General features: G+C 40.0%; 1 protein-coding gene and 1 long non-coding RNA gene across 6 annotated transcripts in view; one reads left to right on the top strand and one right to left on the bottom strand.

The window, feature by feature from the left end:
• Window positions 1–1,791: 1,791 nt before the first annotated feature.
• Window positions 1,792–25,199, top strand: PTGFR (prostaglandin F receptor). 3 transcript variants are annotated; one of them, XM_060276793.2, is made up of 4 exons: window positions 1,797–2,140; window positions 7,156–7,305; window positions 9,047–9,887; window positions 24,122–25,199. In XM_060276793.2, exons 3-4 carry the CDS (start codon window positions 9,099–9,101, stop codon window positions 24,425–24,427), a joined length of 1,095 nt encoding a protein of 364 aa, XP_060132776.1. In that variant the 5' UTR covers window positions 1,797–2,140; window positions 7,156–7,305; window positions 9,047–9,098; the 3' UTR covers window positions 24,428–25,199. The 3 variants fall into 3 exon arrangements, with proteins under 3 accessions (XP_060132777.1, XP_060132776.1, XP_034980071.2); XM_060276794.2 differs by lacking the exon at window positions 7,156–7,305 and having other exon boundaries at window positions 1,792–2,140; window positions 9,047–9,566; XM_035124180.3 differs by lacking the exon at window positions 7,156–7,305 and having other exon boundaries at window positions 1,798–2,140.
• Window positions 11,763–26,003, bottom strand: part of LOC132592432 (uncharacterized) — a 55,140-nt gene continuing 40,899 nt past the window's right edge. For 2 of the 3 annotated variants that reach the window (XR_015951002.1, XR_015951007.1), the window contains one exon: window positions 24,519–24,641. This is a non-coding gene — a long non-coding RNA (uncharacterized LOC132592432). Of the gene's footprint in view, window positions 11,895–24,518; window positions 24,642–26,003 lie in introns of those variants that run through there. The other variant, XR_015951006.1, reaches the window with a different exon arrangement.

Genomic DNA, 26,003 nt, shown 5'->3' with positions numbered 1-26,003 from the left:
TCAAATTACAAGAAAGAAGATTCCACCTAAACAATAGGAAGAACTTCCTGACAGTAAGAGCTGTTCGGCAGTGGAATTTGCTACCAAGGAGTGTGGTGGAGTCTCCTCCTTTGGAAGTCTTTAAGGAGAGGCTTGACATGTATATGTCAAGAATGCTTTGATGGGGTTTCCTGCTTGGCAGGGGGTTGGACTGGATGGCCCTTGTGGTCTCTTCCAACTCTATGATTCTATGATTCTACTCCTGGGTTAGTTGTAACAAGGCAGGAAGGCAGGAACTAGCTGAGGACAGATTGTGGTTGGTGGGAGAGTGGCCCATTGGCCAGCCTCCACTGAAAAGTATAGACTTATTCAATTTAACTACTGAGCTGCCACAGGAAGAACTTAACTAGCTTGCTCCTGTGCCTTTAAATAACAGTTTGATGTTTGGAATCAGCAGGCAAAGCTTTGCACAGCACATCTTCCAAAATTGTATACCAAGCTTCTGTATAGCTACAGAGGCCAATTGAAAAGTTGACAACTTTAGAGCAGAGAGAGTGTGAGTCAAGAGCTGGGCCTTATCTTACAATGCGGTTCTTAAAGTCAATGCTCAAACCAGGCACATGTTAGATAAAAAAGCATAGAAGCCCTTCTGCTGAGCCATTACTATATGTGTCATGTATCTTTGGAATTTGAAGCATAAATAAGTTTTATCCTTACCAGTACAGTATTTGCTCGCTGATGCAAACCCACTCAGTTCCCATTATACATTTGTGTATATTCCCTTTCTCAATTTCTCAGAAGTTGGAAGGAGCCATTGGTTTGTTTGTTTTTACACAGAAGTTTTTGTTGGAAAGCATTTTGGAAAGCATACAGTCCATAGCCCACTGTCATAAAAGCTATGCCACTACATATTGTGCCCTGTACTAGATTAAATCAGTTACATCCTTGCATGGGACAGCTGCAAATTTCTGCATTGCAGGGGGCTGGACTAGATGATCCTCAGCGTCCCTTCCAACTCTCTGCTTCCATGAATATCCCATAGCCCAAGCACATAAGGCGATATATTCTAGTGTGGGTGTCAAGTGGAAGGCAGGCTTACACTAGCAGTAATCAACTGGTCCAATGCACTTGTTTGCTGTCAGATGAATGGTACTTAAACACTGATGATGGGATAGCATCTTCCATGGTACCTGAGGGCAGTAGGCAATGGGGGTTTTTGCAGGTGGGGGGAGGATTGAAGGCTATGTATAAAAAAACAAAACAACCCAGCCTTGTCCTGTCCTCCAACAGTGGGAAATGGCTGAGGTGCTTACAAAGAATAGGCCGATGGTTCCTGCTCCACGCCATCTATCATCTGAGGCTGTTGCCTCGCCTTGCCCACTGGTAGGGCCGGCTCCCTCTGCTGCACTTTTCAACCACATCCTCTACAAAAAGCCCACCTAAGTTTTTGAGGTTTTCAGCCTTAGTGTCTCCGCTTTTCTTGGACTCCCCCCACCATGAAGGTGACACCAGATCTCTCCCAAGTGAGATCTGTTTCATCCCCCGTGGCTTGACGTAGCTCAGCCTCGCTCGCGCAGCATTTTGAAGATGTCAGGGGCTAAGCATTTTAATATGGAAACCTCAGAGCGAGTGCCAGACCAAGGGAACAACCCGCTCCTTAGTTAGCTCTGAGGATATTTGGGGTTAAAGCGCTTCCAAGGGAAGCAATCTGCGCCGTTCCGCGGAGACCGAAGCCCATCTCGTTAAATCTTTGGAAAGCGCGCGGGGAGTGGATCTGTTTATTGTCACTTGTGTGGTTGGAAAAACTCTCTCCCGCCTCCCTGGCCCGCTCCTTCCCGCCAGGTGTTGCTTGGCCTCCGGCAGCGTCCTGTCTGCCTGGAAAAGAGACAGCGGAGAGAGAACTCCTTTTCTCTCCCCCCCCCCTCCTCACAAGAGAGTTGGAGGGCTCGTCGAGGGCGCGCGGGAGCGAGCCGACAACAAGCGTGACGCTCGCGCCCGCCGAAAGGGGCGGGAATGTGGGCGAGCCTAGGGGTCAAGGCAGCCGGAGCTGCCGCCTCAGTCCGCCCGCTTCGTGGGATGAGCGGGAAGCAGCCTGGGGGCGGCGGCTGCCATGAACGGACCAGGCGAGAGACGGCGGACGGGAGCGGAGGAAGGAGCTGAGGTAAACAGCCTTCCCGCGCCCAGCGCCCGGCAAACTTCGTTTTTAAGGGCGGCAGCAGCCGAGTGGTCCGGGCGGGAAGGAGCTCTACCCGTGTAACTTGGAAGTCCTCCTCCCGTGTTCCTTGAGGGGCTTGTTCCCGAGTCAGTGTGTTAAGGGGAGGCTCCCCGCCCCGGTCTTTGAGGGCTGCAAGTGAGCACGCTACTTGGCTCCTCTTGCTCACAGGTGGCGGGATCCAGCTCCCTCGGTTAGAGCGGGATGCTGAGAATGCCGAGGTGGTCAGTTCGATCCCGGTGTGGGGCAGCTATTGCAGGGGATTGGGCTGGATGATCCTCGGGGTCCCTCCCTTCTAACGCGATGATTCTATGACGCTCAACTTTGCACGAGCGCGCGTGTGAATTAAAACTCCCTGATGGCCACCGGATTGCAGCCTCTTATCTGAGACTAAAAGCTCCAGTGGTGCTGAGAATTAGCTCAGTGGCAGAGCGAGCCCGCCTTGGGACAGCTGCGGGCAGGATCGACTGCATTGCAGAGGGCTGGGCTGGATGACCCTTGGGGTCCTTTCCAGCTCTGCCATTCTGTGATCTGCTTTGCGTGCACGGAGAGCTTGCCAGTCGGTGCAGGCAACACCAGATGGATCAATGGTCTGGCTCGGGAAAGGCTCCTGTAGGGCTGCTTTGTGAGAGATGCAGAACACTGTCTCTGCACATTAGTGGTTGCCACTTCTCCTTTTTCTCGTCCCCATTTCCCACCCGCAAACCCAGTTAATTTCTCTCTGCCCCCAACCAGTTTCCTTTCCCCATAACTTATTGCCATCTGTTCTTCGATAACGTACTACGTTTCTCAACATCATGATCTTTCCATGGTTAATCGCTCTCTCATCAGCCCTGTTCCTTCCCCACTGTTCATCTCACTTCTTCATTACTTACCTTTTTCCAGTTCACCAGGCATCTCTCCATAACTTCTGTATAGCCTAGTTACACCTTTCTTCGCACGACACAACCACAGGATTGCTGCAATACGAGTCATCTGGTGCATTCCGAATTCCTTACTCCCCCCCAACACTCCTACCTTTCAAATTCCTCATCTCCTCAGAATTATGCCCCTTCTTTTCCCTTTCTTCTTATCCTCCCTTTCCTCTCTCCATACTAAATGATTCCTATCGATCCTTCACTCCCTCATCAGTAACTGCCCATCGCTTTAGTCTCCAGTTACACCTATTGTCTTGTGGTATGTATTAGTTTTTGAAATATTCCGAATCCTGTAAATTGAGTTGATACTGCATCAGATTTCTTTCTTGAGGTTGCAATCCTGAGCCCACTTACCTGGGAGTAAGCGCCATTGATTACTTTGGGATTTACTTGTGAGAAAGCTTTCACAAGATTGCTCTTTTCTGGCCACATCAGTTTGGCTGGTATTGGTGCATACCTTCTAAGTAACCTGTCTGGCTGGTGGAATAGCAGCTTTGAATATTGCTGATGTTAAAAGTGTGGCACTTAATGTAACAACTTCATGGTGAGTACTGACACATTTTCCCCCTTTTTTACTTTGAAGCACTGGTTATGTGTAATTCAGTGGCGCTGTGTCCAGAAATAAGAATGTCTGTTGAATGGCATACCATGGAGCTTCTTAAAATAATGGGTGTCTTGCAGCCTGATTGTGTATGTGTATGGCAAATGGCACAAAACAAAGGGTGTCCTTGAAAACGATAATAGGAGAAGCTTTTGAAGCTCCTATATAGCCAGATCAAATGAGAAACAATCTATATTTCAAGAAAGGTAACCTGTGTAACTCATCCACAGACTTCACAAGTGATACGTTTTATACAGAAGCAATCCCGGCATAATTACTATTTTTATGTTGCTGCTTTACTTGCATTTAATTGTTTAAGGTTGCATGCTTGCATACTTCAATTTATAATCCCCCATAAGTTGAAATGCTAGAAACAAAACATTTCCCCCCCTCCTTATCTGTAGGCTGAAAGTTCTCTGTGCTAAGAAGCGCACCACTGCGTTCAGGACAGTGCCTGATATGTTCTTGGAGAGAAATAAATGCTTAGTACTAAGTGTATTTGTATCAGAACTCTCCCACTACTGAATTGGCAAACTTGCACCTGAATTATATAATTTCCATGGATGTTGGCACTCCTAATCAAAGCATGTTGAGGCTTGCGTATTGTCGTGCTTATCTCCTGGAAGTCCTACTCTTAAACTGACCTAATCAAAGAGGAAACATGTATATTGTAATCATTATGGCTCAGAAGGGGAGCTAATTAGTCAGAATCTACTCAGCTGATTGATCTTACTATTTAAATATAGATAGCACCAGCTCTTCACCAGCAATTTATAGCTTAAAATTCAGAAAGTTGAATACCATTGCTTTATTTTGCAAGGAATTATCAGGGAGTGCATTGAGTATGTGGGCTGAGAAATGAGGAATGAATGATTGTGCAAATGGCCAGTCAACTCATCAATGAGATTCTCCTGGGTCACTTATGCACGACAATCCTCGCCCAGCATTACCATGGGGTTTCTGTGTTTTCATTGTGTATTTTATTATTTTAAAATTACAGTAAATACTAAAATTGATATGTGTGTGTGTATCTTACAGCTGATTTCATTTTAAAAAGAATTGAATCAATCAGTTATATTCCATATAGTACAGTTACCCCAAGGGGAATTTGAGGAGCAAGTTTTATTAATTAATTTATTAATTTGGCATCATTCTCTCCATTTCCCTACAAATGTAGAGCATGGTGTTTTCTCTTTCTCCTGCTTTTATAAATGCTTTTGAAAAGCACATATATTTCGCAGTACCTACTCAGACCCTTAAATAGGCTCTAGGATATCAATTTGATCTACAGTACTGTGCTTTTACCTCTGTTTCCCAGAAGTTTTATTGGTGGATGAGGAGCGGGGTGTTGTGGTGGATGACTTCTTTTTTAAGCAAATTCTTTCCCTGTGGGAATGGTTGCTGTGATAGTATTCTAATCCCCTTCATCTCCCAAGGCAGTGTATAATGTTATACCGGTAGGTATTGGGTGCCAGAGTTTGTGGGTGCAAGGCACCCATGCTCCCTAGATTTAGTAAATGTTAGAATTTAACAAAAGAAGGTGGCAGATGTTTGATTTAGCAGTGCTAAAAGACAGGCTAAATGAGTTTCCCCCACTGATCAGGAGATAACTTGGCAGTAGAGTCATCATGTAAAACAGAAGGAAGATAATGGGTGTTTAACTCTCTGCCAAAGAGGGGTGGAAACCTTTCTTCAGCTTTGTGTTAGTGGGCAGGGAAAAGAAAGGGTTCAGGATTTCAGTTTGCTTGATGTAGGCAGGGGAGAAATCCTTTCAGTCTGATAGCTGCAACATAAACCATATATCATAAAGGCACCACAGTCTCCACTGTGCCCCATAGTCCAAAAGGAAACACAGACCCTGGATAAAGTGAGTCTGCAACCCCTGGAATCCCACACCACTTGTGGAGATTGGGGTGACGTGTAACAATATAGTATGATACCTCTTGCATGGTTATTTGGTGAATGGAGGCTCTAAAAGCATCTTATGAAGGGACTGTGTAAATACAACTGTATGTATGTGATGTAGTCTACTGGAAAGGTAATGCACATGCACAAAGGCAAATCATGCACATTCTCTCATTTGTTCACACCTTCATGTGTAGGATGCACACTAAGCACTGCATAAACCACGTTAAGTATCTCCAGAGGCTGTGTTTGCCTTTAAGGTGCCCAAGGCTCGTTGAATGTTTTGCTGCAAAAGCCTACAAACTTATTGTGGCATAAGCTTTCATGGACTCAAGCCCACCTCATGCATCTGTGGGCTTAGGTGCACAACAAATTATGCCATAATAAATAGGTTAGTCTTTAAGGTGCCACAGGACTCATTGATTGATCAAGTTAAGTGTGGAACCATCTGTGTGGTGGGAGAGACAGCATGGCACGTTTTGTTCCGTTGCATCCACAGGAAACCTGAGGAATAGAATACCTCTACTCAATCGACATGTCATATATGTTTTTGCCATGGGTAAGCAGGTTAATTGTTACTGGTAGGAGTTTCGAACACTGTGAATTATTATGAAAGCTTCAATATAAACATGTGTCCAGTACGCAAAACTTTCACTTGGCCAGTAGGGTCATCCTTATGATCTAGTTTCAGCTCCTAGATTAGCTGAATTATTTAGACCTGCCACTTTACTGCATGTATTAAACAATCCACTTATGCCTCAGCAGATGTATTTCAATGTATTGTTTAAGCTAAGATTAAGTCCTAGTTTTATACCCTGAGAGATCATACATATAAATATAAATAAGAAATACATCAGTTTCTTGGGATCCAGTCAAAGCAGAACATGCTCACATACGCTAATTCTTCAAGGAACCCTTGGCTATTCAATATGTGTACTACAAATGCAGTAGAATGCATTGATTTGGTCACTCCAATATATCAGCACACCATTATTTATATGGAAATAGTTTTTTATTCTATTTCCCCTGTCTCTATATTCTCAATATATGTTGGTCTTTGAGCAGCACGCACAGCCCAAAGTTTCCCAAATACTGATTTCTGCCAACTAAGAGTAAATTTTTTGAAAAGTCTCATCCAGCTGCTGTCCATGAAGATACCATCTTGTTGAACACACATTAACTGTTGAACCCATTTAGTCATAATACAAGCTGGGTTCAATCATCACTACGAACAATTCAAGTATAGTTTTGAGGCTCATGGTAATTTTTTGCAAGATGAAAAGCGTGGTGAAATTCTTCTAATTGTATAGAAGAATTGTATTTCACCTTTAAAGTGTTTCAGATTGTTTTCAATTTACATTTTCAAACACCTTATGATTTACTTAACTTAACATAAGCTTGCAAACATGGTTATGCAGGGATGGATCCAGACTTGCCCTTTGGTGATTGCAAGGGCTTCTTCTGTTCATTGGAAAGGATGCACAAGCTCCTGGTGGATGAAGGAGACGTTTATATCAATTTTGGCAACTTTCCACCTGCAGCTCTGCACATCACTTCCCACCCTGCCCCCAAACTTCCGGAACAGATTTTTGGGAATTGCAGGGGATGCAAAGAGGAGGAGGGACTGGAACATGACCTCCATGCTTCCTCCAACAGGTGGTGTTTTGTGAGTTGGGGATTCAGCCCAAATTGTAAGTATGATAATATTGCTAAGCACTTCTCCGACTAGTAGTAAGTCCAAGGGTAATGCTACAGAGTTTTGTTTTGCCTGGAGGAAAGAGAACACTGTAGACTTAGGTTATCTTTGTATTACTTATTTTATTTACAAAGGTGAACAGGTCATAGTAAAAGTAAATACAATCATTCAGCTACTGATCTTGCATCAGAATCCCAAAGCCAGCAGTGTTTGCCCACTTCTCTCAAAAACTACTGCTAGTCCAGCTAAGCTCACAGTTATAAACCTCATATATCTTCCTTTGCATTCAGAGTCATACAGCAAAGACTCCTATTGGCCTCCCTGTCACTTTCCAAATTTGGAAGGATTCCCAAGACTGGAAACAAATTCCAGCCAAGAATCTTCTCATTTGTGCCTGACTGATGTGTGACCAATCTTGTGAGACAAAACCATCAGACAGATGTATTCATGATGAGACAGTTAAACATATAGAAAAGTAAGCTACAGTTATGTATCTTACTTCTCCATATGTTCCTGGTTTCGACTTCTATTACCTGATTGCTCATTTAAATAGAGTTTTGTGGGTTGTTTTTTAAATGCCACAGATTAGGTTCAGGATAGTTTTTCTTTTTAAAGCAAGCTAAAAGGTTTACTTGTATAAGCAGACTCTGCATTAGTGAAGTGTGACTATTTGGGAAAAATGAAATATACATTAGATAGCATACAAGTGGGACCTGCAACAAAATGTTGTAGCAGGGTGGACTGCTGCTGTCCAGGATTCTAGCCACTCCACTCTATTCCACCTGCCTCTGGTTTCCTGTTTCCCCCTCCAAAAGTAAGCTTTTCATGGTCACTGTCCACACTTGGTCACCAGTGAATTGTTTTTAGGAGGTTCCACCCATAGGTTTTTATTTAGAGAGGATGATGATGACAACGATGATGATTAGCAAACTTTGGGTACTTCTTTATTGTGTGTGGATAGGGCCCTTTTGGCCACACAAGCAACATCAACCACAGCTTGAATATCAGCAGTAGAAAGAATGATTGGCAAAAACAGAATGGAAGATACAGAAACTAGGTATTCAAGTTGTAGAAATCCCATTGCAGAAGAATAGCACATGGAGGCTTACTTATATGGGCTAAATTATTTAGTTGAAGGATGAGAGCTTTCAGATATATTGCTGTATACTTTTTGGAAAAAGGAAATGCCCTTTAGTAGTAAATTCTGTTCCTACTTAAGTATTTCTCAACTTTGGTTTCAAGATTTCAAATGTGACACATGCTTTGTTTATATGTGTCTCAGTTGCTGCCTCCACCCTTGCTCAACCCTTTATTTTTTCACTGTTTCGTTGGCATTAGAGCCTATCTATGCACAAAACCCTAAATGTATATAATACTCCATATGTGTGACCCATGTAATTCCAAATTATGCACAGGTTCCACTGCAAATTACCATGTGAATGTGTGGAGGACAGGGCTAGTGAATACAACTTGCTTTTCTTTTTCTGTGCATCCCCCCCCCCGACTGTCTGAACAGTGGGATTTACTTCAAGGTAAGTGTGCATGGGGTTGCAGCCATAATTAGTTAGTTAGGTGCCCTGAAATACTGTGCCACATCACACCTCAAAAGAGTTGTGCAAATGCAATGACTATTGCATAAAGGTTGGAGTTTTTGCAGTGTATGTCAGCTGAGTTGAGCAATATATTGCCATTTCCTACATTTTAAATAGTTTTTTTTTAAATTTAATGTCTTACAGATGCCTGGTGTTTTCCTGATATGTTTTGAATGCTGAGTTTGCCTTTCTAACAATGAACAGTTCAAAACCATCAGCGTTGCTTGGAACTGGTGTATTCTCCAATACTACCTGTCCCACGGAAAAGAAGATCTCTGTGTTTTTTTCCGTCATCTTCATGACAGTGGGGATTCTATCCAACAGCCTTGCAATAGCAATTCTCATGAAGGCGTACCAGAGGTTCAGACAGAAATCAAAAGCATCTTTTTTGCTTTTGGCTAGTGGCTTGGTTATCACAGACCTGTTGGGCCACCTCATCAATGGAACCATTGCAGTATTTGTATATGCCTCTGACAAAGACTGGATTCGATTTAACCAGTCAAATGTTCTCTGCAGCGTTTTTGGCATCTGCATGGTGTTCTTTGGACTATGTCCCCTTTTTCTGGGCAGTGTGATGGCTGTTGAACGCTGCATTGGAGTCACCAAGCCAATATTTCATTCAACAAAAATGACTTCTAAACATGTAAAGATTATGTTGACTATGGTATGTCTCTTTGCCATTTTCATAGCTTTACTGCCTATACTTCAGCTAAGACCCTATCAAATCCAGGCATCAAGGACCTGGTGTTTCTATAAAACTGAGCACATTGAAGACTGGGAAGACAGATTTTACCTCCTACTTTTTTCATGCTTGGGTTTACTGGCCCTTGTTATTTCATTTTTGTGCAATGCTGTCACAGGGATTACACTTCTAAGAGTCAAATTTAAAAGTCAACATAGACAAGGCAGATCTCACCATTTTGAAATGATCATTCAGCTCTTGGCTATTATGTGTGTCTCCTGCATTTGCTGGAGTCCATTCCTGGTAAGAGGTTAATTATTTTGCCAGTTTTTAAAATGCATGTTTAATGTATGGTGTTTCTCATTTTTAGCCACACATTTTATTAAAATGCATAATGGACAACAGAAATGGATGCTCCTTATATTAGAACTCACATTATTGTTTTCAGTAACATAGTCCTAGTGGAATGCAGGTCTTTGTATTTGTAATTACCATACAGTTTTCACTATGAACCTGATATAGCCCAAATTAATGATTTTTAGATCCCATTGTATGTGGTGTAAAAGTTCTTCTTTGACTAGATTGCATTTGCTATGTATGTCTTTGAGATCACTTTGTGCAATGCCTTAGGACAGGCATAGGCAAACTCAGGCCCTCCAGATGTTTTGGAACTACAGTTCCCATTATCCCTAGCTAACAGGACCAGTGGTCAGGGATGATGGGAATTGTAGTCTCAAAACATCTGGAGGGCCGGAGTTTTCCTATGCAGGGGAATGGAATGGGATTGCACACATTGTCTCTGGCCAAACCTACTCATGCTCATTTGAATAGTGGGAGAGGCCATCCATCATGCAGCTGTTTGTGTTAGGCTTCACTTCATCTTGCTTTTTCAGTTGTATTCCAAGAGGCTGTACTACAAAGTTCAAATGAATATAGATCGGGTGTGGGTTCTGCTGCCAGAGTCTCATCCCACTGCAGTGTGTTCTCTCAAAGCAGACAATGTCTCAAAAGGGTGTTAAAGACTAAATGTCAAACAGCTGCAAAAGTCTGTGGATTGCATGCCTGCTATATTTATTACCGCTGAAGTTTTTGGCAAAAAGAAAACTAGTAAAATACATAGGTACAATAGAAAAGGTCAGTGCACATTAAAATAAACAACTTGGTTATAGGACTGCATCACTGGGTAGACTAGCATCAGATCGGCAATATTTTTTTCAGATGAAAATACTGTATTTAAAGGGATCCAAGAAATAAAAGTACCTGCAGAATGCACAAAAACATAGAGACTGATATTGTAGCAATGCAGTAAGTTAAAGTTGTGTGAATAGTTTGGTAATCCATATCACTGTGACTAAAGCAGAATGGTGTGAGAATGCATAATGGGACTGATTACAATGTTTATTTATAGAGTGCCTTCATTTACTTTTTTTTGTATACGTGTGAGTGATAGACAGATATTTGTTGTTGTTGTTTAATTGTTTAGTCATGTCCGACTTCGTGACCCTATGGACCAGAGCACGCCAGGCACCCCTGTCTTCCACTGCCTCCCGCAGTTTGGTCAGACTCATTTTGGTGGCTTTGAGAACACTGTCCAACCATCTCATCCTCTGTCGTCCCCTTCTCCCATCTTTCCCAACATCAGGGTCTTTTCCAGGGAGTCTTCTCCTCTCATGAGGTGGCCAAAGTACTGGAGCCTCATCCTCAGGATCTGTCCCTCCAGTGAGCACTCAGGGCTGACCTCCCTAAGAATGGATAGGTTTGATCCTCCCACAGTCCATGGGACTCTCAAGAGTCTCCTCCAGACGGATATAGGTTGCATTATTATACTCTTTATTTATGTGTGTGAAATTTGCAATATAATTCCAATACTTTAGTGCTTCCTGGTTGTTGCAGAAACCCAGCTTTTACTTATTCCTATCAAATTTAGCTGTGCTTTACAGTGCTGGACTGTCAGCAAGAGGAAGACAACCATAGTCAAATCTAATTTACAAATATTCATGTTGTGTACCTGGCTTGGGAATGGTATAAGCAGGATCAAGAGGGACGCAAAAATTAGGCAGATATGAAAAAGGTCTCCTCTTATTATAGTTCAAAGAAGAAGCATTTCATTAATTACAGTGTACATTCAACAAGAGATCAAAATGAAGCTAAGGCTGGGAACAAAACAATGAATGTGATGTAATAGAAGCCTGTTTTTCATTTAGCTATGCGTATTTCTCCTGGAATGCTATGGTCTGAGTTAATATGCACTAGTCACCTCTTCTTTGTCTCTCTTTTTCTTGAACTGATTCCAATTTTTCTGAACTGATTCTGAAAAGAGACAGTAGATAGTCTTAAGGATTAGAGTTTAACCATTATATGAGACTTTTTTTTTTTTAAAAAAGGTGAAATTTAGCATAATAGGATGGATTCTGTTCAAGCAACTTCTTACACACTGGCTTTAAGTGAGGCTTCCGTGCCTCCTTTCATATGCAAAATGAAAATAGCTGTAATATATCACACAGGTTATACAAAAATAAAGCAGCTATCCTAATTTAGTGGGACTCATTTTTTTTTAAAGTTGTATTTGATTTTATAAAGAGAGATACAAAGATTATTCTCAAATACATTCCCCCCTCCAAACTAAGATAAGAACATAGATTGAGAGGAGGAAAGGAAAAGAAAAAGAAAGAGAAAAAGAAGGAAAAGAGAGAGACAGAAGCATTAAAAGAAAAGAAAGTTAAGAAACTAAAGAATTTCCGAATCTTTGTCAGATATATATATATATATATATATATATATATATATATATATATATATATATATAAACATGTGACATATTTTCACTTTCCAAGCTATCAGTGAACTGGAATTATGAAACTGGGAATGTAAAAAGTAAACTTCAGTGCTGGGCTAAAGTTTTCAGTCCAGACATTTTCATTACATTTGAGGGAGGGTTAAACAACACCCAAAGTTTGTTTGTACCTATTGGCTTGTTGTCCCTGGCCACGTTATAAGACTTAACTGGGGTGAGCCAGCTGGGATTAACCACCGTTTAGAGTTCAGGCAAGATGCTACTGGTAAATCTATTTTAAGAAGAAAGGGAGGCTTCCCAATCTCTTCATTGTAGCTGCACCAGAGGGGGAGGTGGGAAGGGGGAAAATGTGTGAGACTGAAATTTAGTGATATACCCAAACACAGCTAATGCCATAAGCATTACAGGGGCACATTGCTATTTTCCTGCAGAAACCTGAGTACAAATATTTAGGGTAAGAATTACTAATTACATTATATTTACAATGTCAAACTGTTTTTAGAAAGACTGCAAGTGGGATGTTATAGATTGAGGCATCTGGAAAAACACCTTGCTTTTAAAAGACAAGCTGGAGATTAAAATTTATGACCCTGTTAAATTGAAATACAATGGGCCCAAGAGGGATTCTGGAACCTCTACAGAATGGATGTGTCCAATACTCTGACTGTCTGCCGTACATAATTGGCGCACAGCTTTAAAAGCTTCTATTAAATTTAACTGGGCTTCCAAGTAAATGAGCTGAAAGCTATGAAACCTGTTGTATACAGTTCAGTGTTGTTTATCTTTCCCTTCTACTCACCCCAAAAGTGAAGGCAACTGGCAACTGCATTCTTCCTTTCCCAAAAGAAATTACCATAATATTTTAGTTCCCTGTGTGTCACAACCAAAGAGGCAAGACTCAAAAAGAACTGGGCTATGTTTGTTCATATATTAAACTGAAAATAGATGTAGGCAGAGAAACCGAGATGTGGGGTCCAACTAATAACAAAACCTTGCATAGGCCAAGGATAGTTCTTCCTCTATTGCCTCCCCACTTTCAGGTGAGGTCCCCCAACTCCAAGCATGGATTACAGGTTCACACAAATGTGCTCCATAACCATGGCAGCAGGTCCCACAGCTCTGAATGTGGTTCTTGAGACCACACCCTTCCTCTTTAATGGTGCCTAAGAGTGCTCACCAAACCTTAACTACATCATAATTTATTGCATCTACCGGTACCTGCCAGTGTGGCCAATTAACTTATTTAATGACTCCCCCCCCCCCACTAAGTACACCCACCACGTCTTGACAGTAGATAAAAAAAGCCCACCAGCTCGGCCAATCAGCTGATGAGCAAAGAAAATCCTGCTTGGTTCCACAAAAGGTGACCAGCAAAAGCAAGCATTGCCTGTTGGGTGGGGAGGGTGAGTGGTCTGCTGAACTAAGAGGCCTGGAGGGCAGGGGTTAAATAGCCCTCACATCAATCCTGCCCCCTCCCCAGTATTGCTGCAGTGCTGATCTGTATGCTGAAGCTGCTTGCCAGTTCCCTTCATTTCCTGAGCGGCTGCAAAAGCTTATCAGTGCCACAACTGCTTAGGGTCACGACAGGCATGGGATTCTTCCGACCCAAGTACGACATCACCCTAACAATTTGATTCTCCAGGATCAAAGAGAACCAAGACAGCTATGAACAAAATTTCAGTGATCTATGGTGTTAGAAGTTGTGGAATTCTGTACAGCATAAGCAGTTGCTGTTTTTCTTTTGGAAGCTGTTCACATATTACATTTTGCAGATAGTCCTTTCTGTATATATATTAAATTAGAAGAACTGGCAGATCTGCCTTGCTATGAAATCGGACTGGTTATTTTTCAAGGCCTGTCCTCATGTATTCACAATTAACAAATTATTTTTATTGCACATGGAGTCATGGGGATGATGACTCTTCAGTCTGCAAGGCTTATTGTGCGAACTGGTTCTTAATTTCAGTTCAATTTATTTTGATGGTGATGGACTTTAGTAATGCATATACCTAAGCAGCTTTCTATATGATGCTAGAATGCTTAACATTTGGGCTATGGTGGCAGCTGTCGTCTTTACTTACTTATGGCTACAAACTACAAATCACTGCAACTTGCTTCATCCTGTTGATTTCAAAGGGGATTAAACTTGTTAAAAACAAATTCTCATTTTAAGCAGTTTGAAATTCATAGTCTGTATCCTCCTTGGATGGCTATGACAGGCTTATTTTGAGCACATGAAAATGATAATCTAGATTTATGCCCATAAATACTTGTGATTGCAAACTCACACACACACCTGCATAAATCTATAGAGGATTGTGACCCTATTTGTATTTTTCTTTTGGAAGTTATTATCTTGAATTGTGAGTCACATTTGCTTTATTTCAAACAACCCAAAAGGCACCACACCATTTTCCTGTACACCGTTGCTGTATTACTTTAACTTTAGTTGGAGAGTAATGAGGTGCGTGTCGACAATGAAAATAAAAATATTGTCAAAAGTTATTGAGAATTCAGCATTACTGAACCGAAGGAGACTAGACCATATTAGAAATAGGAACTTTTGTGCTGGATGATAACACACCATAACTTCAAATAATCTTTTGTCAGGAAAATCGAATCAGTGAGAGGCAAATAATTCAGTGTTTAGGAACCAAGGAGTCCAAGAGGAAAGAATGCCCTCTAAGTCTTTTTACAATTCCAACCATGCACTATTATTAGTTTTCTCTATGGATATAACTGCATGCAGGAATATTTTGGTGATATGCACATTGTTTGAGTAACAAGGTTCGTTTAGGTTCTTTCCTGCTTCCTAAGTATAGTACGCTTTGCAAGTTGTTCCACCTAGGGTAGGATTTGCTGACTTCTCTTGATGGGTTCATGAGCAAAGTAGCTGATGCAGTTACTGAGTGTAGGTGCAGGGAGATCTGCAGAAATCATTTTTCAGTTTTCATGTATTGCACTTTTTAAACATGTCTGTGGAGCTCATTGGAAATAAGCATCAGCACAGTTGGTGGGATGTAGGTTGTGTGGAAAGGGGAGTAGTGAAATTAGTAGTGTTTGATCCACTCAATAAAAAAGCAGTCCATGCATCTGCTCTCAAGTGGAGTGGTTTGGGGCCATATTTTTCAGAAGTTATAGGATTATCCCTGGTTTGGGGAAATTGAATTTACAGCCTAGGAGCTGTTTGAGGGGGGTGCCACATGGACAGCACTACTTAAAATGGAAACACAAATACACAGTAAACTCAGATGTAGACAAACCCTTAGAGGCTTCACGTAGGAACACAGAACGCTAGCAGTAGCTCAGTGCTGTTAACATTGACAGGCAGCAGCTCTTCGGGCTTCACAGAGTTTACCAAGCTCAGATAGAAATAGGGTCACTGAAGAGCTATCTATAAAAATGAATTGTATCATTAACCAAACCACTTAAAAGGAAGCAGAAACCTCTATGGCAACCCTGAGTCTGTTGATAGTCACAAAAGGGACTTTTATTAAATGATACATTTTTTTTACCTCCTTGAAACCTGGTTTGTTGTACTTATTTTCTCTCACTTGCTTATATAGCTACCTGTTCTTGACAACATGGCACACATGGGTTGAACTCATGAACATAGCCTTTTTCCTATCCTGGGAAGAATGGGTGGGGAAAGGCCAAGCAGAATTGCAATCTTGCCTTTAGCACACATTGGTTGGTGATTTTGTACAATGAAGGTTAGTGAATCAAACTAACGTCTATAATAAATGATGTAATCTCCAATGATAAGAAATAGAACCCGGTGAAGCTTGCACATTACAATAGTAGACAAGTCAGAAAGATCCGGGTTCTATGTTTTTGCTTTTCTGTTAATGTTGACATGCTAATGTGACAATAATGCCAATGCTGATAAAACTTTTTTTGAAAGGGGAATCAAGATTTAAAGCTGAACTCTTGGGGTCTTCTGCTGCTGGCCAGCTTATTAGGGGTGCATAGCAGAATTGAAAATGTACCTATCAGTGGTCTTCTGCTGCTTAGGATGAGCACAGCAGTGATGTTTTCAATACTTTCTCCTTAACCACAAGGGTGTTAGACATTCACTATGATTTTCAAATTAAAAGCAGAGTTCAATGAACTCCAAACAGATGTCTTCCGGCTAAGATATTTTTTAAAAATGCTTTGTGTACCATCATGTTGTCTGGCAACTTCAAATCCACGCGTCTAGGTTTTAAAACAAAACAGAAATGAATTTCAAAACAATGTTATATGAACTCATTGTCAAATGTTGTTACTCTTATTTAACATTTTGGTATTCTTTCTTTTGACTGTGAAGTCATTGGGAATGACATTCATTTTTAATATGCTATCTGTGTAGGATAAGAGTAAAATGGGGTTTCAGCTGAAGGATTCATTTAAAATAGAGGTCCTAAGCAAGTCTTATTTCGATGTTTTGTTGAAATCAGAAGGTCTCCCCAGTAAATGTGTGTTAGGTATATTTTATATTGATTCATTTCCAGTTATGGGATTGTTGTATCTGTCTATGTAAACCACACTCCAATCACTGCTGGCCATCAGTTGAAGGAAATGTAGTTACCACCCACTCAAAGAGGTCCATGAATTGAGATTTGTGCATGTGTTTGGTGGCTTAGTTCTTGGAACTGGATTTCATATCTTGTCATGTTGTAATTCCGAAAGGTTCTCTTCCAGATTTCATATGTGAGCTGATTTATTTTCTTGTGTTATTTTTAAATGTCACATGCAGAATTCCATAATGTTTATAATAGTACTGTTTTGTTATCTAAACAGCCCTGTTCCTATTCTATTTCTCTTTGCCACTGATCTGTTAAAAGCAGTTTTATTTCACAATATGGTTCCATCTGACTCATTTTTGGGGGCAACTGAGACCTCCATTTGTAGGAAGATTGGAGAGCTCATTGACTAATACTTTAGTGTTTTGGTGTTTTTTTTTTCATGGGAGATATTCCAGGAACAAAGTTAAGAGAATGAAAATGCCCCAAAGTCACAAATAATGGAGATTTTCTATTTCTTTTGAATTCTGTATAGAAAATATAATCAGAAGAAGAAGAAGAAACCTTCTCATTACAAGTCTTTTCTTACTTTGTTATTTTGAAGTGTCCCAAGAGCTCTTGTGCATCAGCAGTTATTTAGTTGGGATTGCAGAGAGAGAAAGAGAGAGAGAGAGAGAGAGAGAGAGAGAGAGAGAATATAATGTGGTGGTGGAATGGAAAAGAATGCATTTGAGGAAAGATCTTATTCAACTATTCAAGGTTGCTCTTTTGTGAGAGGACCTATTTTTTAAAAAGGGAAAAAACCCATTAATTTGAGATGAGAAAACCCCAAAAGTAATTACTATTATCATTTCTACTGTGTGGTTTAGATTAATATTTCTAACAAAAACCTAATTATGTGCTACCTATTAGGAAGTGAACTTTATTTCTGACCAAAGGAGGGAATCTTTTATGTCAAAACTCTGCAGGGTCTGACACTTTCTCCTTGTGGTTTTCAATGATTACTATCACTCATGTTCTCATATTACTTTTTCACACCTTGTTGCTTCCCAACTTTTTAGAAAAAGAGAAATAGTCCCATTTGTTGTTGTTAATAATTCCTAGTCTTATTGTACTTGGAATACATTTCCTAACAGAAGGATAATTTCTTTACAATTCTTAATAATGGATAATTTGGCATTAGTTCTGGAACTATTTTTTTTGGTATGGTCCTGGCTTGTCAATATCGGATGACTTTGGACTAGTAATAATTGTAAATCAGGTGACTTACTAGTTCATTCCCCCCCTTTCTCTTCTTAAACTATAAATGACTGTGGATAGGTAGACTGGGCTGAGATTCATTGGCTTCTGAGCTCGACCATAATTTTTACTCTGCTAGTTTATTGCTCTGCTAGGTAGGATTGCACCCTAAATAAGTGTTACCTGATGGGCATAAGTATTCCACTAGTGCCAAATAATTCATCCCCTGCCTCATGGGATTTCTCAGTCACTGAAATGAAGGTTAGGATGTTGTCTGAGTAGGTTTACATTATTTTCCTAGGTCAAACTTTCTTTCACCGGATTGTGTAATCTGAAAGAATGTAAATTGGATAATTTATACTATTTCTCCTCAGAGGGTAGAAATGTTAAATTATGCTATTTTATTGAGACAATTAAAATGCTAACTATATTTCCACCAGTAATTTTAGATAGCCAGTGGAGCAAAATAGTTGATTTTTCTGCAAGTGCCTGCACATGAGGACGAAATAAAATTGCACAATTTTTTTTGCACTTCCCAATTATAAATTTAGCAGCATGCTACAACTGGTCTATATACAACTGAAAGTTAACCAGTAGAAATATATTATTACTGTAGTTTCTTGCCATTGCTAGTTAGCTCTCCCTGCACTAGGAAGTAAAAACTGAATGGAAGAAACATGAGTAACATACTGTTTATATGAGTTTTGTGTATTAGTTGCACTAAGGCATGCCTCTGGTGGGAAGACACATGACTTATTCCCATCTATGAATATTTGGAGGATCTATATTTGGGATAGTGGGAAATGAGAAGTCCAGTTTCGGACAATGTTGTAGCCTTAGTTCTGGGTATTGCAAATTAGCTATTTGCCGAAAGGGTTGTAAGGACTCTATCTCTTGTTAGCTTTCCCTTCCAGGTTGAGCGCTTCCAGATTATTTTGTTCGTTTGTTCATGTGTTCACCAAAATGACTTGAAATTATGAAGACTAGGGTAGTGGGATTTTGCTTTACTGTTCCAGTTGTGCTTTTTTTGTAATTAACATTCCTGGTTAATTGAAGGCTTCCAGGCTTTGTTACAGTGTTCTCTGAAGGGAAGAGCGAAGGGGTTGTGTGTATGCAGGCACAAGGTTGTTCGTATTTTGGATGATACTACTTAGTATCAAATAGTGTAGAAAAATGCTAAGGTTACTATTCTATTCTATTCTGTTTCTATTCTTGTGCCAATAAGCTACATTGTGACTGGACCCAGGAGTAAAGAAGTAAGACACAAGGGATGGGTTTGAAATACAGTGGTACCTCGTGTTACGTTCTTAATCTGTTCCGGAGGTCCGATCATAACCAGAAACTGCTCATAACATGAGGTGTGCTTTCACTAATGGTGCCTCCCACTGCCGCCGCACCACCAAAGCACGACTTCCGCTTGCATCCCGGGGCAAAGTTTGCAACAAGGGGCATCTACTTCTGGGTTAGTGGAGCACATAACCCGAAGCATTCGTAAGGGGGACGGTACGTAACACGAGGTACCACTGTATGGTGTAGGAGTGTGCAATTAGAATTTGGGAGACTAGGGTTCAAATACCCTCTTGGCCATGAAGCTCACTGCCTCTCAGACTAATCTGAGCGTTTTATCCCTACAGAGTTGTGGGAATTAAATGGGATTTGAGAGAACCATGTACTGTATTCCACCTTGAGCTCCTTGGAGAAAATGGTGTGATATAAATACAGCCATACCTTGGTTCTCAAACAGAATGCCAAGGTGCAGCTTCCGATTAGCTGCAGGAGCGTCCTGCAGCCAATCAGAAGCTGCGGAAGTTGCATTGGACGTTCGGCATCCATAAATCATTCGAAAACCAGAACACTCACTTCCAGGTTTCGATCGTTTGGGAGCCAAAGCATTTGAGATCCAAGGTATGACTGTACAATGAATAGGTAGGGCCACATTTCATTTAAACTACATCTGCAGCAGAAATGAGAGGTCTGGCAGGTGGCAACATGAGAATGGGCCTTTTCTGCAGTGGCTCCCCATCTGTGGTATGCTCTTCCCAGCGAGGTGTGGTTGGTGCCTTCATTATATATCTTCAGGTGCCAGGTGAAAATGTTTCTGTATAACCAGGTCTTGTCTGATTAACATTCTATGTCATTTTAAATGTGTTTGTGAGAGGGTGTGGGAGCTATTGGTTTGTTTTTTTTAACGTATTTTATGTCCTCATTTTGTGTTTTTATAATGTGATCTTCAAATGAAGGGCAGTATACAGATTTAATAAATAAATAAAGAGAAGATTGGGAACCTAACTTAATTTCAACCTTGGGGAGCCAAGCTGTGCCCTTCCAAGGCATATGTTATATATAGCATAGACCCAAAGCCTTATGGTGAGTAGGGAGGCCTTCCTGTCCCACCCGCTCGTGGATCCCACAACTCTGGGCAAGTGTGCCAGATTAGTCTCAATAACATTCCATATCCAGGCTAAGGGCCTCAAAACCCAGAGCAACTTGTCTTTGAAAATGCCCTTCACTTTCAAAGGTGCATAAGGGTGCTCACGTGCCACACTTCACCTCAACCTTTCCTGCATCTGCCTGCCAACCATATGATCAACTTAACCATGAAACCAACTTAACCAAATCAACCTATTGGGTTGGGGCAACTGGCTAAAATATTTTAACATGTTTTAAGTGGTTTTAATTTTGGTTCCTCTGGTTTGTTGTTGTTGTTGGATTGGGAATGGTTAAATGTTTAGTTGGGGTTGGTGGTTATTTTAATTTGGCTGTAACTGTAAACTTCTTCTTCTTCTTCTTCTTCTTCTTCTTCTTCTTCTTCTTCTTCTTCTTCTTTCTTTCTTTCTTTCTTTCTTTCTTTCTTTCTTTCTTTCTTTCTTTCTTTCCTCCTCCTCCTCCTCCTCCTCCTCCTCCTCCTCCTCCTCCTCCTCCTCCTCCTCCTCCTCCTCCTCCTCCATTAATTTATTGGTTTATTTATAGCCTGTATAAGATATTCTGTTTTTTAATGTTTGATGTTTTATATGCTGTAAGCTACCCAGAGTGGCTGGAGAAACTTAGACAGATAGGTGGGATATAAATTTATTACCATTATTATTATTAATCAACCTAAACACCAACCCCCCTCTGAACCCAATACAGACTAGGTGAAAAAACCTGCTTACCTGTGGAGGGATGCAAAACACTCCGACTCAGCTACAAAGTGAGTGGCTATATTCAGTGCTATTTTTCTAGAAAAAGAGGTGCTGGAACTCACCATGAACACCTCATTTGTTCTCTTGGAATGGCAATGGCACCCACCTGAGAGATTCTGGATGAAAATAACACACTGGTTATCCTACATCAGAAAAAGAGGATGGGCTGGGTAAGAGAAATGTCCCAAAGAGGCAATTTAGGGGCCTGGTCAAAGCTTATAAAGCCAATGATCCCTTCCCCCACAGACGATAGCCTTCCCATTCAGAAAAATGCTCCGTTAAGTGGACTTAGATAACAACATACTATCTGTATGGCAGTGCCAGAAAACATGAGCTGATCCATAAGAACATGCATATGGATTCATTGCATGTAATCACGTGCCACAGAGAAAAATCATGGTTTGGATGTGATGCCTGTTCAAAGCTACTCTCAAGTAGTATGGGGCAACACATTCAGGGGTGTGTTATGCACATACTTCTGGACTTTCATGACTAAACAGGATGTGGCCATAGACGTGTTTGTAGTTTGTAGTTTGTAGTTTGCCTTGCAGTCTTTTTGGAAATCTCAACTTTGCACTCTCACAAATCTGGCAGTCAACTCAGAGCCACCACGTCAGACTGATTCACTGCACTAGCATCTTGATGAAACTTGCACACAGATTTGCCAGCTATTTTTCCTTGGTCTCAATCAGTCCTTAGTGCCTAAGACTAAACATAAATATTTTTCTCAGATGCGATGCTTCAATAATTTAAGCAGTTGTACCCTAATGAAATTATAGCTCTAACTCTATTTCATTGCATTTAGTAGAAGTAATGGGATTTCAAAGCCAATAGCCTGTGTTTGTCTTTTTTCAAACTGATTTTGATCTGATGTAATCGAAGCTGGTGTGTGGCTAATCTAACTGTTCTGCATGGAATGTAGCTAAAGTTATTCATGATGAGCTGCTTTTAAAACTAATGGAATTAGCTAATCATGATTAATGGCATTCTAGATGGATTGGGCTAATTTAAGTGCCCAGAAAGGTTATCCAAAGCAGGCTTTGACTTTTCAAATAGTTATATGGATTTTAATTTGAATCCCATCTCCTTATTCTTTTGAAATCCACCTGGATATATCTCTACATCACTTCATTGTCTTCCAAGGATTTGAGTTACTCAGCCATGAACTATAAATGTGTTCTGACTCATTATCTTTTTGTACCACTGCAAGCATTGGTTATGGGAAAATATATTGCTGATGGGGGACTTTGCAAACATAGCCTTGTTTTCCTTTCTCTCTAAGCACCTTCTTGAACATTCTTACATTGCTAGGGGAGAATATTAAATGACTTCCCCACATGAGAAGAGTTGATTTAAGAGAGTTTTGCATTTGTCAATGGCTAGAAAAAAATTCATCGCTCTTGTAATTTACTTTGGGAATTACTTTCTAATGCTATGAATTTATTGATTGTAGTAATAGTACGTCAACCCATTTTCTGTTCCCTCTTAAATGCATTGGTCCTCAGCAACTAATTTCTTTTTTTTTAAAGATGTGGCATCAACACCTGGCACCATGCCAAGGTGCCCTGAAATTGATATACCCAATGAAGGTATCACTGAGGGGAATTTAATGTGGCAACTTGGCACTATCCACAATTGTTGCCAGATAAGACCATGGCAATGGAGCTCATCATTTGAGAAGAGCCAAATATTATATATAATATCAATATGCATTTTCTAATAATCATAGGATGCAATTTAATACAAATCGAATCGATTGGAAATGTGAGTCAATTAAAAGAGACTACTGTATTATTACTCATGTAATTTTAATATAAAATTCTTGGATTTCAGGGCAAAAAGCTTTTAAAGAAAACCAGAACATACATGAACCCATGTCCAAGAAAAGCATTAAACATGATATATTGAATTCCAATTAATTCTAAATGGTTGAACACATAAAATTCCTCACTTTAATGGAAACAGATGAATTTTAAGATTAGTTGAATAAACAAGGAGTTGAGTGGTTCACGAGAAGGTTATAAATCTTTATGCAATAAATAAATCAGCTTCTGCTTCTTTATGTGACATCTCAAATCTCAAATCTTCATCTGGAGCCATATTAGGACGTAACAGATTCTCATGTATGCAGATGGTTATACATAGAATGGAATGCCTAGCCATTCCTATATTACGTTGGCGATATCTGTTCAGGATATCATTTCAAATGATATCATTTTTGAATTGTATATCAATTTTAACTCTTAGTAAGAGATAATTAGGTTTTGCATGATTAAGTACTAATTGGTAAAATGATGTTTGTAGCATGGAATTTTGAGCAGATAAAATGGAAAATGTTCCACTAAGAAAGGTAGCATGCAGAAATCAAAGGAGTTAGCGAATTTTAGGTGGGTCAAAGAAGGTACCTAGTGGATGCAGGTTTGGAGAAAAGCATGTTTGGAGAAATTGGGAAAGCTGTTTATGCTAACACACAGCTTGGTCATTTCTCTGATGCCAGTACCCAGCCAACCTTCTCCCATTCTGCCTAATTCTCTGGTCTATTTCTGTTTGCATCAAAATTCATTGGTCTGTGATCATTCACTCCTTTAACATCATGCTAGCTTTTCCATCCCTCCACTAACTTCCAGGCAGATCTAGTGAGTTTATTTATTTTGTTTCAACCTGTTTGTATGCCACCTAATTCATTAGTTTTCAGATATTCAGCAGTTTTCATTATTCTGAAAGCAAATTTTAACATTCTTTAGAATAAAAGATGATTCATATGGCTATATTAGATGATGTGTTCTGATATCTAATAGAATTGATTTCCTTTTGCAGGTGACCATGGCCAATATTGGAATAAATGAAAATCATTCCCAGGAATCCTGTGAAACAATTCTATTCGCCCTCCGAATGGCAACATGGAATCAAATTTTAGATCCATGGGTATACATTCTCCTGAGAAAAGCTGTTCTTAAAAAACTCTACAAGATTGCCAGGAGATTTTGTGGTATGCATTTTATTAACTTGCATACATGGGAACTTAGCTCCATTAAAAATTCTTTGAAAGTTGCTGCAGTTTCTGATTCACCAAGCAGTTCCAAGAAAACGAATCAGCAGCTACTCAGTTCAGTAGTGCAATAAAATGAAGCATGGAGAGTGGTGAAATGAATGTGTAATGGTAGTTAAGCTGCTCAAAAATTGGTACAGTGTGAATGGGCTGGGTTTTTTTCACCTCTTCAAAACAGGGAAGCTGGCCCATTTCTGGAAATGTAACAATATGGAGCTGCTGGTTACCTTCCAAAGACTGCTATTTATGTGACTGGCCCATCAAACCTAGGGCTGAAGACTTGTGACTCTGTATAACATAACAGAAAAGCGTATATGTTCTGTTAAAAACAGAATGTTAAGCATATAAGATGATGTTGGCAGCTTTGGAAATACTTTTGAATGAAAGAATATTGTTCAATGTTCTTAGGAAAAAAGAAAAGAACCAAACAAACACCTTACTGTTGAAAGTGGCAATGAATTTGTTTGTTAAGCGTAACTTTGAAGATGCACCTTGCCTTGCCAAGTATAACTGTTCCACATTTTCTTGAAAGTGTAGCACTCAAATCTGAAAAGCATGGGTTGTGGAAGGTCAGTTTCTTGGCGAAGGGACTCAACTTAAAAAGACTTCTCACAACTTTAAAAAAGAAGACCACAGATAAAAGGAGCTAGAAAAAAACCTACAAGAGTCAATACACTTGTTCAACTGTTACAATCCAGGAAATCTACCCTGATACGTTAAAGGCTAATAATTCACCAGATATTACAGCACATTTACCTTTCAATTATAACCATGGGAATATGAAAACCACTTGTTAAGTATGGTGAAACTTCAAAAATTTATTTACATAGTAAAAAACAAAAACAACCCACTTGTGACATATGTGCCAAATGTTAATTCTGATCATTCAAACTGAGGTTAGACTCAAGTATGTAGCAATATTCAGGTGTGGGTTGTTTTTTTTAAAAAACAAAACAAAACAAAAACAAAAAGTGGTTGATACAAATGTGAGAATTGCAACAAACTTCGGTTGAGCTAAAATAATAATTGTAGCACAGAATTATGTAGATTGAATTTTTTAAAAAATAATGATGCAGAGCATCCTGAGCTTGGCAAATCCTTTGATTAGCCAATGTTTCAGCAAGAGGATGGAAGAGAAACTAGATAGGATGAAGGGAGTGTGGTTTCCATTCCATAAGCAAAGGATTTTACAGAGACTTGGGAAAGTTTTTATTAAGAATGTAATAACCAGTCTGCTTAATAATCAGCCTTAAATATCTGAGATCTAGTATCATATTGTTTAAGATACCAGTCCCACGCAGTACTGCATAAATATTTCAAGCCCCATAACATTCCTAGGATTTCAGGCAACTAGGATTTTTCCTGCCTTGTATATGCTTTCACAGATTTGTTTGTTTGTTTTTTAATGGAAAAAGAGTAGTGATGGGTAAAGCAGAGATGTTAAATTTGTTCCCACCATTTGTCTGCAAGCAAAAGTAATTTGTGAGTGGAATACTCAGAAACATTTGTGGGTATTCTTGCAGAAGTCACAAGCCAGGCCTGTCATAGCTTCTCTCTTTTTTTTGGTAAAAAAAAAGAAAATATGCCTGAAATAGTACCACTTGATGTTACTGCTGCTACCGTATCGCTATTACTCCTCCTGCTCTTGAA

This window comes from Zootoca vivipara, chromosome 7 (assembly GCF_965207765.1).
Source record: "Zootoca vivipara chromosome 7, rZooViv2.hap1.1, whole genome shotgun sequence".
Taxonomy (NCBI): domain Eukaryota; kingdom Metazoa; phylum Chordata; class Lepidosauria; order Squamata; family Lacertidae; genus Zootoca; species Zootoca vivipara.
This window is presented reverse-complemented; position numbering and strand designations above follow the sequence as displayed.